We start from the raw sequence: 12274 nt of genomic DNA on the forward strand, positions 1-12274 counted from the left end.
TTCCGCGGTCACGTGTGACATCTCGCGTTCGTGACAAGTTACATAGTTACTCCAAATACTATAGCGCAAACACAAGTGAAAAACTATCTGCTTCAAGTTGGTTTGACCTATCATAATCTATGCGGCCGCCAATGGTCTTTCAAGTTTTTTGCAACATCTACTTCAGCTGACAGCAAACCACTCCCAAACTTCGCGTGTTCAGGGTCATGCGAGTCATGCCAAGACGGAACGTACGGGGGGATACCAAGTAGCATCGCACGACCTTGCAAGAACGGGCGCAGTGGGCAGGAATTATCGTCGTACGCCTCGGCTGTCGCGTGAGAGCGGGTGGGTGACGAGAAAGAACCATGATGCAATGAAGATCGTTCGAGTGCGAGGTCTGAGTGTTCGTAGTCGTCCACCTCTTGTGTATACTTGATGGGTTTCCTAGGACCTTCACATGACTCGTCAAGCACGACCATGTCATCCGCTGAGATATCGTGCAGCCCGTCGCTTGAGTAGGCCTGCACCGGAGGGTAGAAGGAAGGCTCATTGACAATATGTGGAGGTTCCAGAAATACCAGGTTTTGGTCTCGAAGATCATGATAGTCAGAGTCCCCTTCAAAGAAGCTGGTGGCACATGCGTCTGGAACATACCATGCCGAAATGTCATCCTCGTTTGAGCGATTATACTGTGTGATAGAGTGACCTCGATAAGTTGGCATAAGGTTGTCAGCTAAGGGAAGAAAATGCTCTTCTGGGATACCATGGATGCGTAATGGGCTGCTATCGACCATGGCATTCAAAGGAGCGGCGCGACGCGCTGTGCTTGTGTCGTGCGGGTGGGAAACAGAGAGGGGATATGCGTCACGCGGATTGCAGTCCGATATCACACCAGAAGAGTTAGCTATAGGGTATCGTTGATCGAACGTCGGTGATACACGCTCCTCGTCGTGACCGTCATGCACAGCAAAATACTTCGAAGTGAGAAGCTCGACAGAAGGGTTTAGATGATCAAGTCGTTTGACGCCAACCTGAGATGCGGAATGAGAGGGATGGATAGACGATTCGCCGTCAAGATCGTAGATGGTCGCGGTGACAGACACCGGAGCTGATGACAAGATTTCGTCGGGCATACAGTCATGAGACGCTTCTTTCATAGGAGTTATTATGATGGAAGAGTGTATCACCTGGCCCTCAGATGGCAGCTCCTGGTCGTGCCAACTGGCCATACGGGGGTCGAGTACTAGCGATCCGGCTATGGGTTTGCCTGGCTGAGGACTGAAACCGTCTGAAGACGGACATTTGCTTTGAATCTCAATATCCCACGGCTCTGACATGGCTGTACTTCCCCTAGGAAGGTCCGGAGTCGAAGAATGATGGCTAGTCGATCGGGTCGATTTCTTGTCTTTGTGATGATTTGTGACCTTGATCTTCTTCACAGCGGATGATGGTCGAGAGGAAGAATCGAGTACAATCGGTTCTTCCACCAGTGACTCGTGTCGCTTAGTTGTCTTGTTGAGAAACATTTTTTCTGAAAATAACTTTTGGGCTGGACTATGATCAGTTCTTGAAGAGCAAATAACGTGTATTTTACCTTACCTGGCTCCTTCGCTTTGCATACCTTCGTCTTGGCAGATGATTTGCCCTTGCTAAACACTCCGAGAGAAGCCACCGGTTTCAACTGAGGTCATGGTGAAACCCAAGTGTTAGATAGACTAGGCCGGCAGTACTCACTGTGAGGCGGTTTTTACCGACATTAGTTGCTGAGAATCCGTGCAAGAGTGCAAGACCTGCAGCGCCCGAGCGTTTCTTTCCCCTTTTACGAGCAACCTTCCCATCTTCCCTTTCACTTGCTGGTGGGCTAATATGCAATGCAATGTTGGTATCTGGTTTCACAATATCGCGCTTTACGCGTTTCCGTTCTCGGCGCTCGCTCAGTCCTTTGCAAAATTGTTCAGAGAGACAGATTCATGAGGATATCGGCGAGAACTCACTAGCCTCGTGTTCTTCGTCGGAACCAAACGGGACTTCCGCCTTCTTACGCTTCCGCTTGGATGGATCACGTTGAGCGGTGATGAGCGGTGCACGCACTGAGCCTTTGTTTTCCTTTATAGAGGTCTCAGTGTCAAGTGCCTTCTGAGTCTTTCGGGCCTTTTGCGTTGCCTTCGCGGGAAGCCCTACGACCGAGCGTTCGTCCGCACCAACAGCATTAGACCCGGTCACACGGGGGACGAGGATAGGCGTGTCGAACCCAAATTTCAGCCTTTTCGTTTCTTCATACCGCATCCTTGTCGGCGTCCTTGTCGGTGTCCCATTGGATATTTTTGACGGGCGATGAAGATCGATTCCCTCAGAAGAATAGGAATGTGCATAGACTTTCTGACGGTCGAGGTACGCTTGGATATAATCATTCTTTAATGACTTATCCATGGTGCACGATGCTATTCCAGCGAGACTCGAGCGCCGCAAGTTTTCGGAACTTGAGCTGGAGGATCTGATGTGGTGACCTGGATAGACTTCAACGTTACGTACAAGTCAGGGCGACCATCATTTAACCGGGAGTCTCGGGACGATTGATTGAGTCCGACTAAATTGAAATGTATTGATTCAACAGGCGCGACTCGGACGCGGGCGTCGCGGGGACCTACCATTTATTATGTACGGGACTATTCAACGCCGCTTGGTTCTATTCAAGCCGTCAAACAGCCAGCCACCGCCGCTGTTTGCTTGTCTTCCAGAGGTATGTCTTTTTATTTTATATATATTTGTTTTCAAGTTGGCGAGCTGATTCATGGACACCGTTAACCTACAGTCCACTCGTTCTTCGTTTGAAGATGGGTTCCAGCCGGAAACGAACAGCAGAAAAGAATGCTTCGGCCAAATGTCCCAAACGTTCAAAACTTCACCTGTCAGATGCGATGTCACCGCCTTTGACTGTCGCTGTACGAGGCCAAACTTTCGAGCCAACACCTGTGTTCGATACGTTTTGGCGTTTCGCGGCAGAAAGACACGCTATAACCGAGAAGCGTTTCAAAGGCCTCCCTGCCCCGTATGTATACACCCATTCCTCCTTAGCGGGCCCAACTCAATGTATTTGGCAGATGGACGGACGACCCCATTTTACAAACTTATCCATTCTGCAATACGTACCGGGTTCTAGACCGGGTGAGCCAATACTTAATCACAGAAGTCATCGAAAAAGGTTCTCAAGATCCCACCGAACTTGTGTTTCGAATTCTGCTTTTCAATACGTTCACGAGCATCAACACGTATAAAACCCTGCGACGCGCGATCGCACCTTTCACTTGGGCCACTTACGAACGAGCCGATTACGAACGCGTCTTGCGTCGTTTGTACGATGACAGAGTCTCGATATACACTGGGGCTTTTCAAAAGCCTGCACCTAGTCTAGGCTTTGTGGAAAACTTCATGAATCATCTCGCTCTCATGGAGGTCTTGATGAAAGAATTGCCCATGCGGTGCGCAGAGGCCGAGTACATCGCGGACATCTTTGAATGGTTGTGCACCTTTAAGAGCATGGGAGACTTCACTGCGTACCAGCTAGTGCTGAACCTCTCCTATTCAAGTGTTTTGAACTTCTCGGACTACGATTTTGTGGTGGTCGGGTTGGGTTCACGTCGCGGCCTTCAACGCTGTTTCGAAGGTCTCATTCCTCACAAATGCGAGGTTGACATAATCCGATGGATGCAACTCACGCAGAGCGATCATTTTTCGCGTCTCGACCTGAAGTTTAATGGCTTGGGGCCTGAAGCTCGTCCTATTATGCTGTGCGATATCGAGCACACCTTATGCGAGGTCGATAAATACGTCAGGAAGCTCGGCACACCAGTCCGTCGTGCCTTTCACCCATCTGGCGCACTTCCAAAGATGCATCTTCCAAAAGCATGGACGCTTCCTGAGCGGCTATCGCTCCGTATCAAATGCCAGAGGGAAGCAGAAGTCGAATTCATCGAGAAGTTCGTTGTGTCGTCAATTCAATCGCACCGAGGAGCGGAAGGCGAAAGAGAATTTTTAGTTTACTGGGAGGGATACAGCCTCGATGACGCTTCATGGGAACCCGAAGACATGCTTACCGATGATGCACCCAATGCCATTAGGGAATATTGGGAGCGTGTACAAGGTACCTGCTTTCCCATCTGCGACCATGTGCACATACTGACGTTTTTACAGCCTGAAAGGCATATCTTTAACGATTTGTAAATATTGTGTTGCTGTGTGCTTTACCATCACCGCGACCGCTTATACCCCATGATTAGCATATTTGGCGGTGCTAGCATTTAGGGACGCTCAATTCTAGAAGTTCGAGTTTAACTTAACCTTGCGGTTCTTCTTGCGTAAGTTACATACACGGATCTTTTCCGTTGCTTAATGTGCTTACTGCCGTCGGATAAACCTCTTTGGCTTTGTGGAGAAGTTCGACATCTCTTTCATAATGTAGATATAGTCGGTCCATATACTCAAGAAATACATTATATACAGATTTAGGCACTTGTTAACATGTGTATATGAAGAAAATGTTCTGCCTATCAGTAAGGTCAGCAAATGCGTGACGCTCCCTTTCCCGTTGCACATCATCATCAGTCCAACCTCGGCGCGCCTTTTCTTCCTCCAGCTGGGCTTTCCGCTTTCTGTTCAAGCGGATATTGGTCCAGCGTAGTGAAAGCGAAATGAACAATTGAACGGTCATCAAGATCATGATCGCAATCTTTCCTGGAATATAGGCTGGCGCGTCTTTAGGCTGGAATATCTCGGTCCCGATAATATTGCCAATGCTGAAAGTGGCCATCGTCATTGCATTAATTGTCACCTAAGCACCACATAAATAAACTGAGGAAATAAAGGAGGATAAGTAACATCAAACGTACCTTCTTGGTATGGCCACTGGTGTTGCTTGCGTTGTATGCGTAAATCGTGGAGAGAGCACTGCCAAAGGTACCGATGATGTATGTCGCTGCCGCGAAAATCAGATTTCATGAAAACATCAAATGGTGACAACTGGACGGACCAAACAGCAGAACACCCTTGTTGGAGGATCCGTTCAAGCCAATAAGGATGGCTAATTCTCATTTTCAACCGACGTTCCTTCTAAAATTTACGAACATACCTGCGCCGACAATTGTAGGAATCAAAGCGAACACGATGGGGATCATCCGCTCGCCCTAAAGGTGGTTGAGATAATTAATTATTGAGATAGTTTTAGGCCCTCTACCTTCTTGTCAGAATACCATCCGCAAAAAATCACCATCGCGGAACCAATGAATCCCCCAGGAGTGGAAAGAATCAGGGTTTGCTTTGATCTAGGAGAAATGCATATTAGTGAGAAGCAAAGACAGCACGGTTCACGCACGTATATCCGAAACTTTTGACGATAATGTTGCTGACTGCAGTCAAAATTAACTTCCACTGGGCTAATTTATGTCGATGCGACTTACAGTTACTCAAAGCTCCATTGGGGATACTCGCTATAAAATCTGTGTCAGCTACCTTTTATGCATATTCAAGTAAAAGGTTTACTCAATATCGTTGACAAAATAACGAGCCATGTGCGAGGGTCCGTGAGGGCTTCGATGACCTGATCCTTCTTGAATTTCTTGTTCTCCGTACCTCCTTGATCATTCCGGACACGTTCAAGAGCAGCAATACGCTCCTCTCTCGTCAGCATGGAAGCATTTACTGGCGAATCTGGTAGCCAGATCAAGACGACTATGCCAATAACGATCGCAAGAGCACCAAGTAGTATATAAATAATTTTGTAGGGCGCTAAAACCTTGCCGTTATCGAATGAGATGCCCTGGAAGAGTATAAATCATTTATACATCCCCTAGTGCATTGAGCGCCACTCACGTATGCCACGAAACCACCGAACACTTGGGTTAGGCCATTCTAAAACAAGGTCAAGGGCAATGCAAATTTTGAAGTGTAAGACAGGCGCACCATGACGTAGAACCATGAAATACGTTGAGCCTTATGACTGTCGTCAAATAGTACTATATTTCACGCGAAAATTCTCGCGTACCTGTTCATCCTTCTTGTAGAACATCGAGATGATGAGAATGAGACATGGTGAGACACAAGACTCGCACATTCCTGACCATTTTGAGTTTGTGTCTAGTTTCTTTGAAACGCGAAGAGGCTTACCCAGAAGGAATCTGAGAGCAAAGAAGGCTCCGAAGTTGGGTGTTGCGGCATGCAACATGAGGATTATTCCCCATACAACAATGTTGCCGCCTTCAATGGGTTAGTTTACTTGCAGCTGATGTTGTGGTTCGTTGATTTCGCTCTCACCGAGATACTTGGCCAACCGAAGTTTCTGTGAGATATAGACAGTCGGAAACTCCCAAAAGAGGTAACCTGTGGTTGAACAGTTCGTAAGATCTATGCCGGTTTGCAGGATCGAAAATCTTACCCAGGTAGAAGGCCATGGATACCAAGTTGTAGTTCTAGAGTCATATTAGCATGTGCTGGGTGTTACAAATGTTATAACCTGCCTGGCCTACGATCGGGAGGCCCATGATACTGCGACATTGTCAATATTCATGTTACCCAACCTCGCTGCCAGTGCGAACAACACTCGCCTCGCATAGTTCAGTGAGGTCTTGTCCCTGTTCAAAGGTAAGCATAAATGATTATTTCGTACATTATATGACGAACAAATATTGACAGAAATAAACAGCCGCCGAAATGGTGGGGATGACAAGGTCCTGTAGATCCATCGATATTTAAGGCAAAATCGCCAAAGTGCAGGAAACAAGAGATACCAGCTTGCGCCTGAGCTTTCGGTTATACTCCTCACTGAAGTGTGCCGTTGCTCGTGCGCCGACGAGCTGAAGAGCCGCATCACCGTCAGAAGTATCGAGTGTGTCTAGCCCGAGCTTTTCGTCATAGGTCTCGAGCTGCGAACTCTTCTCAACTTCGTCCAGAGCCTTCGCCGCACTAGTTTCGGAAGACATTGCACTAGCGCGTAATCAAGACGCTCGAACATTGCATTAGCTTCTTATCCTCTCCCAGAAATAAATGCATCCGCGACAGCTTGATGTTATGACTGTGCCTGCAAGATAAGTGACAGACTAAAATTATAGCTCCAACGACCTGTGCTGCAATTGAGGGAAAAGATAAGCAAGTCAACATGTTCCACGAGGAAAACTTACGCGACAAGACAAGGACGGATTCGCGGCAAGCCGACGAGACCGTTTTGTTCAAGGTCTTCTCACGAACACTTTGATGATTTCTATCGAGAAAAGATAGGGTACAGATGAGTATATGGTATGAAAGTTCGTAGAATAATACAGAAACAAGTAAAGTAAAACAACTATAGTTTCTGAATAACGATGGCTGAAGCTGCCCCACCCTAGAAAGCTACCGTGTGAGTGACATAACACACGGAATTGAAAGTCACTTACCCCGTTGCAGATGCCTGCTGCACCATACTCCCCGGACTTTAGGGCGTGAACCAGGGATACCACAATGCGAGAACCCGAACTTCCGATCGCATGGCCAAGTGCAACAGCACCACTGTTAGATGACGTTAGCAGACGCAGCGTCTACGTGAAGCCACAAGACTTGCCCATTAATATTAACTTTTGCAGGGTCAATTTGCAGGAGCTTTTCGGCGATACGGACAACAACCGAGAAAGCTTCATTAATTTCGAAACGTGCAATGTCATCGACAGTCAAGTTTGCTCTTTTTAGTGCTTCCGGGAGAGCAACAGTAGGAGCCATAGGGAAGTCGATGGGCTCAACACCCGCATCCGCATATGCTGCGGAGTTGCCATCAGATAAGGAGCAGTGGCGTGATAAGCCCTGGTGGACTCACAAATGACTTTGGCGAGCGGTTTCACGCCAAGCTCCTTGGCTTTATCTGCAGACATTAATATCAGGGCAGAGGCACCATCATTGAGATTTGAAGAGTTGGCAGCGGTGATCCGTCCGCCTGCTTTGAAGGCTGACTTCAGAGAGGGGACCTTCTCAAACATGACTTTCTTATACTCCTCATCTTCCTTGATAACGGTGTCGCCCTTCTTGCCCTTGATAGTGACAGGCGCTATCTCAGCATTGAAGATGCCCTCTTTCCACGCACGATCAGCACGTTTGTACGATTCGATTGCGTGCTCGTCAAGTGAGACTCGGCTGATGTCGTACTTCTCTGCAGCGGTTTCACCGCAATTACCCATGGCAAAGTTGTTGTAGACGTCCCAGAGACCGTCATTCTCAACAGAGTCCTTGGTCTCGAATTTGCCGAACAATGGGTTCGTGCGGGGAAGTAGGAAACTTGAGGTTACGTCAATCTTTCGAGCAAACGGGGAGTCGAAGATTGAATCACTTACGGAGCGTTGCTCATGCTCTCCATACCACCAGCGGCAACCACGTTCTTATAACCACACTCTATGCTCTGGGCAGCAATCATAATTGACTTCATACCACTAGCACAAACTTTATTGATGGTTGTAGCGTCAGATGCAGATTTCATGCCGGTAGCAAGTGCTACTTGACGTGCGGGTGATTGACCGACACCAGCTTGAACGACATTGCCGAAGTAAATCTCCTCGACGACTGCGGGATCAACTTTCGATTGCTCGAAAGCATGCTTGAGGGCGACAGCACCAAGTTGGGGTGCGGTCAAAGTCTTGAGTGATCCGTATAGAGATCCGACAGGCGTACGCGACGCAGCAACAATGACAGCTTCATGGGAGGACTGGAAAAATGAGCTCTATAATTGTCAATCATTAAAAAAAAAGATAGTATACCATTTTGCGAGCAAAAGATGAGATATTAGAGCGGGATGATTTAGATAGGGACGTAAGACGCGCTGCAAGCATCATGATGGGCTAGTCTTTATTTGACAAGTGTGATTATTCGGAATTGAGTCGTACGACGGTGACTGAATAAGCGTGTGGTCTGTGGTACGATATATCTTGTGAATGTTTGAGTCAAATGATCTGACCTTTGAGCTCGCCGTGGTTGATAAACACAAGACAAGGCTGAACACTAACGCTCATGGCCTCCTTAATATATAACTTACTTGTACGTCCTTTGCACGTAAGATCCGGTACATTACATATAGTTGATTTCGTCACATGTGAGGAACCGAAGCCTTATAGAAACCTTTCTCTTCCAAACGCCTTCCCGATCCAAGCCTGAGAACACCATCCCAAAATAACGTGGACATTACTGCATGTCCACGGCTGTGCTCAACACTGTGAACCATGCCTCCATCCAACTCATCGGTCTCCTACTGTTTTCCTCTGATTCCTTGAGGATCTCCTGAACTGCACTGGCAGTTTCGCATGGGTGAAAGTACCAACAGGGTGTGCCTAGCGTCGGGTGTTCTCCTTGCGATAGGAGGGGGAAGTTCATTGCCGGGTGCGATACAGCGAATGTTGTAGCGACTGTCCCTTCGCACACATCCTCACGAAGAAGACAAGTTTGCATGATATCAGTCAGCTGTAGTGGAGAACCGCCTGCACTATCAATTTGAGTGCGTCTCATTTATGTGGGGCATAACCTAGTTGCACGTACTCGAACCATGGATGGAAAAATAAAATGCTGGTACACGGAAAGTTGCCGATAACACCACATACTGATGACAAGTCAACGAATCAGGAGAGTCATGGGAAGCAGTTGTGCCATCGTCGACGATATCCAAACTGTCGTCAATCTCAAGGAATGCATCAACTAACGCTGGGTGACGCCAGTTTAAAGTGACAATCCGGTGCATGTAACCGAAGCCCGGCAGTGTCTGTGTATTTCGAGATCCATGAAATGAAACAAACTATACAACGCCAGCGTACATGATGCTCTTTCCAAGACCATCCCGAAAGCCTAGCTTCATACGAGGAAGATATGAACTGATGAGCATGAATGAATTCCCTGCATGCCTCGTCAAACTGCTGTCGGGTGAACGTTGCGGTCATTAGCAATGTGGCGTGAGAATGTACTGTACAATCATCGAAACAAGGTTCAAGCCACCATCTCAGGGAGCACAACAAGACCAAATTCTATAGCCGTTACACACACCTAAACTCTGTAGCTCGTCCAAGTGCCGGCTCATAACGACTAGCGGTCCCCTCCCCACCGCCAGCGCACGAATTCAATATGGCTGTAGGAAAAGTATGTATTGATTTGCTTTCACCAGAGGGGGTATTCGTAGCTCATCAACTTTGTAGAACAAACGTCTGTCTAAGGGTAAGAAGGGTATCAAGAAGAAGGTTGTTGACCCTTTCTCGCGCAAGGGTGAGTCGTATTCTACATCGCCTGTGCCCTGTCGGGCTAACATTATCATTATCAAGAGTGGTATGATATCAAAGCACCCTCCACATTTGAAGTCCGAAATGTTGGCAAGACCCTTGTCAACCGATCACAGGGTTTGAGTGCGTACAAGATCCCGTCTGTCAAAAACACAACCTGATTTTTCACTAGAAAACGCCAGCGACTCTCTTAAGGGCCGCATTATCGAGGTATCTCTCGCCGACCTTAACAAGGACGAGGAACAATCGTTCCGTAAAATCAAACTACGGATCGACGAGGTGCAGGGAAAGAACTGTCTCACAAATTTCCACGGCATGGACTTCACTTCGGACAAGCTACGATCCCTTGTCCGCAAGTGGCAAACTCTCATCGAGGCACACGTCGATGTGAAGACGACTGACGGTTACCTCATCCGCCTCTTTGCTATTGGTTTCACCAAGCGTCGTCCAAACCAGGTCCGCAAGACCACCTACGCTCAAACGAGTCAAATTCGTGAAATCCGGAAGAAGATGTTTGAGATCATGACCCGGGAAGCGTCAAGCTGTGACTTGAAGGAGTTGGTGCAGAAGTTTGTGCCGGAGGCTATTGGACGGGAGATAGAGAAGCACACCCGCAATATCTACCCTCTACAAAATGTCTACGTCCGCAAGGCAAAAATCCTCAAGGCACCGAAGTTCGACGTCTCGAAACTGCTTGAGCTTCACGGCGAGTCGACAGACGTAAGCAACCACCATACTTGTGTTAGCTGACTAGAACTGACGTCAATGTTGCAGGAGACTGGCACCCGCGTAGCGAAGGACTTCAAGGAGCCCGAGATTCTCGAGTCTGTTTAAAACTCTTTTTTTTACTCGTCGTCTACCTTTGTATCTCTTCATATGACCACTCGCAAGTACTTATGCTACAAGGGTATCGATCAATCTATGAGCATCATGACAACATGCATCAATCTGTTGCAAAACGAGTTTCAAATGGGAGATCTTGAGTTTCAGTCGTATCACGAAGGACTATATCTCGCGCCGACAGGCGCCGCCTCGCGGTGTCATGAAACATGTTACGACGGAGTTCGCGCGGAACCAACTCGAAACGGTTTGCTTTTGATATCCGCCCAGGTGTCAATAAAACGTCACTCTTTTCATTCTGTCTCCCTGGTTAGCAACCACCCTTCCGCAACCTTAGACTATTTTATAGTACACCATGGCCGACGTCGAATACCTGCAAAGTATCATTCGACACCATCCCGATTTTCCAAAGAAGGTTCGTTAAAGCTCTACTCCAGCTGCGAAGAAAAGTTCAACATGGTTACATTCCAGGGAATCAGCTTCCTCGACATTTTCCCCATACTCCGTGACCCGATCGCATTTGAGACACTCATAACCCACTTTGTTCATCATATCACGTCGCAAACTATACCAAAATCACTGCGCAAAAAGGTTGATATCGTAGTTGGCCTAGATGCTCGGGGATTCCTCCTTGGGCCTATCATTGCGCTGCGACTGGGAGCATCTTTCGTGCCCGTTCGCAAACGTGGCAAGCTCCCGGGCGAGTGTGTCTCGGCGAACTATGAGAAGGAGTATGGTGCTGTGAGTTTTCTTTATACTCGGGCGTCAAATACGTTCCAACTGGCTGGCATCGTACAGGACACCTTTGAAATGCAATCAGATGCGATCCTACCCGGGCAGTCCGTGATTATTGTAGATGATTTAATTGCCACCGGTGAGTCCAGGCTCTTATCATCTGGTGCTGTGTTTCACACCTTTTTCAGGGGGGTCGGCCAAGGCAGCTGGCGAGCTTGTCAAGCAGCTAGGCGGGGTGACAGTGGAGTATCTCTTCATCATAGAGATAATGTTCCTTAAGGGATACCAGTATCTGGATGCTCCTGCCTACTCCGTTATTCAACACTTGGAATGAGTTGCGGGGCACGTTCTCTTTATTAATATTTTTATGTCGGAGACAGATACCCGTTTCTATGATTAGTGCTGTAGATTAGATCTTTAGACCTGGGTCAATTGTATATATACATACATCT

General features: G+C 47.7%; 7 protein-coding genes across 7 annotated transcripts; 3 read left to right on the forward strand and 4 right to left on the reverse strand.

The window, feature by feature from the left end:
* Positions 1 to 26: 26 nt before the first annotated feature.
* Positions 27 to 2538, reverse strand: DFJ58DRAFT_757407 (uncharacterized protein). Its single transcript, XM_041388204.1, has 4 exons — positions 1977 to 2538; positions 1717 to 1922; positions 1582 to 1663; positions 27 to 1531 (listed from the first exon to the last, which is right to left on the reverse strand). The coding sequence occupies exons 1-4, from the start codon at positions 2410 to 2412 to the stop codon at positions 111 to 113; spliced, it is 2145 nt and encodes a 714-aa protein (XP_041250140.1). The 5' UTR covers positions 2413 to 2538; the 3' UTR covers positions 27 to 110.
* Positions 2539 to 2816: 278 nt separating this feature from the next.
* DFJ58DRAFT_695043 (uncharacterized protein) lies at positions 2817 to 4449 on the forward strand (the record flags this gene model as incomplete). The annotated part of the gene is made up of 3 exons (XM_041383445.1): positions 2817 to 3031; positions 3084 to 4123; positions 4174 to 4449. 3 exons carry the CDS (start codon positions 2817 to 2819, stop codon positions 4176 to 4178), a joined length of 1260 nt encoding a protein of 419 aa, XP_041250141.1. The 3' UTR covers positions 4179 to 4449.
* DFJ58DRAFT_314944 (MFS general substrate transporter) lies at positions 4350 to 7147 on the reverse strand. Its single transcript, XM_041379800.1, has 18 exons — positions 6762 to 7147; positions 6655 to 6704; positions 6579 to 6605; positions 6492 to 6519; positions 6410 to 6443; positions 6289 to 6354; positions 6142 to 6231; positions 6020 to 6090; positions 5938 to 5967; positions 5848 to 5886; positions 5518 to 5794; positions 5436 to 5465; positions 5351 to 5384; positions 5213 to 5300; positions 5108 to 5162; positions 5009 to 5059; positions 4869 to 4954; positions 4350 to 4810 (listed from the first exon to the last, which is right to left on the reverse strand). Exons 1-18 carry the CDS (start codon positions 6951 to 6953, stop codon positions 4496 to 4498), a joined length of 1563 nt encoding a protein of 520 aa, XP_041250142.1. The 5' UTR covers positions 6954 to 7147; the 3' UTR covers positions 4350 to 4495.
* Positions 7148 to 7231: 84 nt separating this feature from the next.
* DFJ58DRAFT_903350 (peroxisomal 3-ketoacyl-CoA-thiolase) lies at positions 7232 to 8993 on the reverse strand. The gene is made up of 6 exons (XM_041394857.1): positions 8748 to 8993; positions 8328 to 8695; positions 7817 to 8271; positions 7568 to 7760; positions 7404 to 7515; positions 7232 to 7351 (listed from the first exon to the last, which is right to left on the reverse strand). The coding sequence occupies exons 1-6, from the start codon at positions 8820 to 8822 to the stop codon at positions 7313 to 7315; spliced, it is 1242 nt and encodes a 413-aa protein (XP_041250143.1). The 5' UTR covers positions 8823 to 8993; the 3' UTR covers positions 7232 to 7312.
* A 13-nt stretch (positions 8994 to 9006) lies between these two features.
* On the reverse strand, positions 9007 to 9919 carry DFJ58DRAFT_757421 (uncharacterized protein). The gene is made up of 3 exons (XM_041388205.1): positions 9792 to 9919; positions 9520 to 9739; positions 9007 to 9461 (listed from the first exon to the last, which is right to left on the reverse strand). The coding sequence occupies exons 1-3, from the start codon at positions 9912 to 9914 to the stop codon at positions 9169 to 9171; spliced, it is 636 nt and encodes a 211-aa protein (XP_041250144.1). The 5' UTR covers positions 9915 to 9919; the 3' UTR covers positions 9007 to 9168.
* Positions 9920 to 9991: 72 nt separating this feature from the next.
* Positions 9992 to 11205, forward strand: DFJ58DRAFT_695056 (ribosomal protein S3Ae). The gene is made up of 5 exons (XM_041383446.1): positions 9992 to 10110; positions 10167 to 10233; positions 10290 to 10370; positions 10420 to 10967; positions 11022 to 11205. The coding sequence occupies exons 1-5, from the start codon at positions 10096 to 10098 to the stop codon at positions 11079 to 11081; spliced, it is 771 nt and encodes a 256-aa protein (XP_041250145.1). The 5' UTR covers positions 9992 to 10095; the 3' UTR covers positions 11082 to 11205.
* Positions 11206 to 11250: 45 nt separating this feature from the next.
* DFJ58DRAFT_315062 (phosphoribosyltransferase-like protein) lies at positions 11251 to 12263 on the forward strand. Its single transcript, XM_041379801.1, has 4 exons — positions 11251 to 11502; positions 11559 to 11828; positions 11886 to 11961; positions 12011 to 12263. The coding sequence occupies exons 1-4, from the start codon at positions 11443 to 11445 to the stop codon at positions 12154 to 12156; spliced, it is 552 nt and encodes a 183-aa protein (XP_041250146.1). The 5' UTR covers positions 11251 to 11442; the 3' UTR covers positions 12157 to 12263.
* The last annotated feature ends 11 nt before the right edge of the window (positions 12264 to 12274 follow it).

This window comes from Suillus subalutaceus (genome assembly GCF_016647625.1).
Source record: "Suillus subalutaceus strain FC151 chromosome Unknown DFJ58scaffold_4, whole genome shotgun sequence".
Taxonomy (NCBI): Eukaryota; Fungi; Basidiomycota; class Agaricomycetes; order Boletales; family Suillaceae; genus Suillus; species Suillus subalutaceus.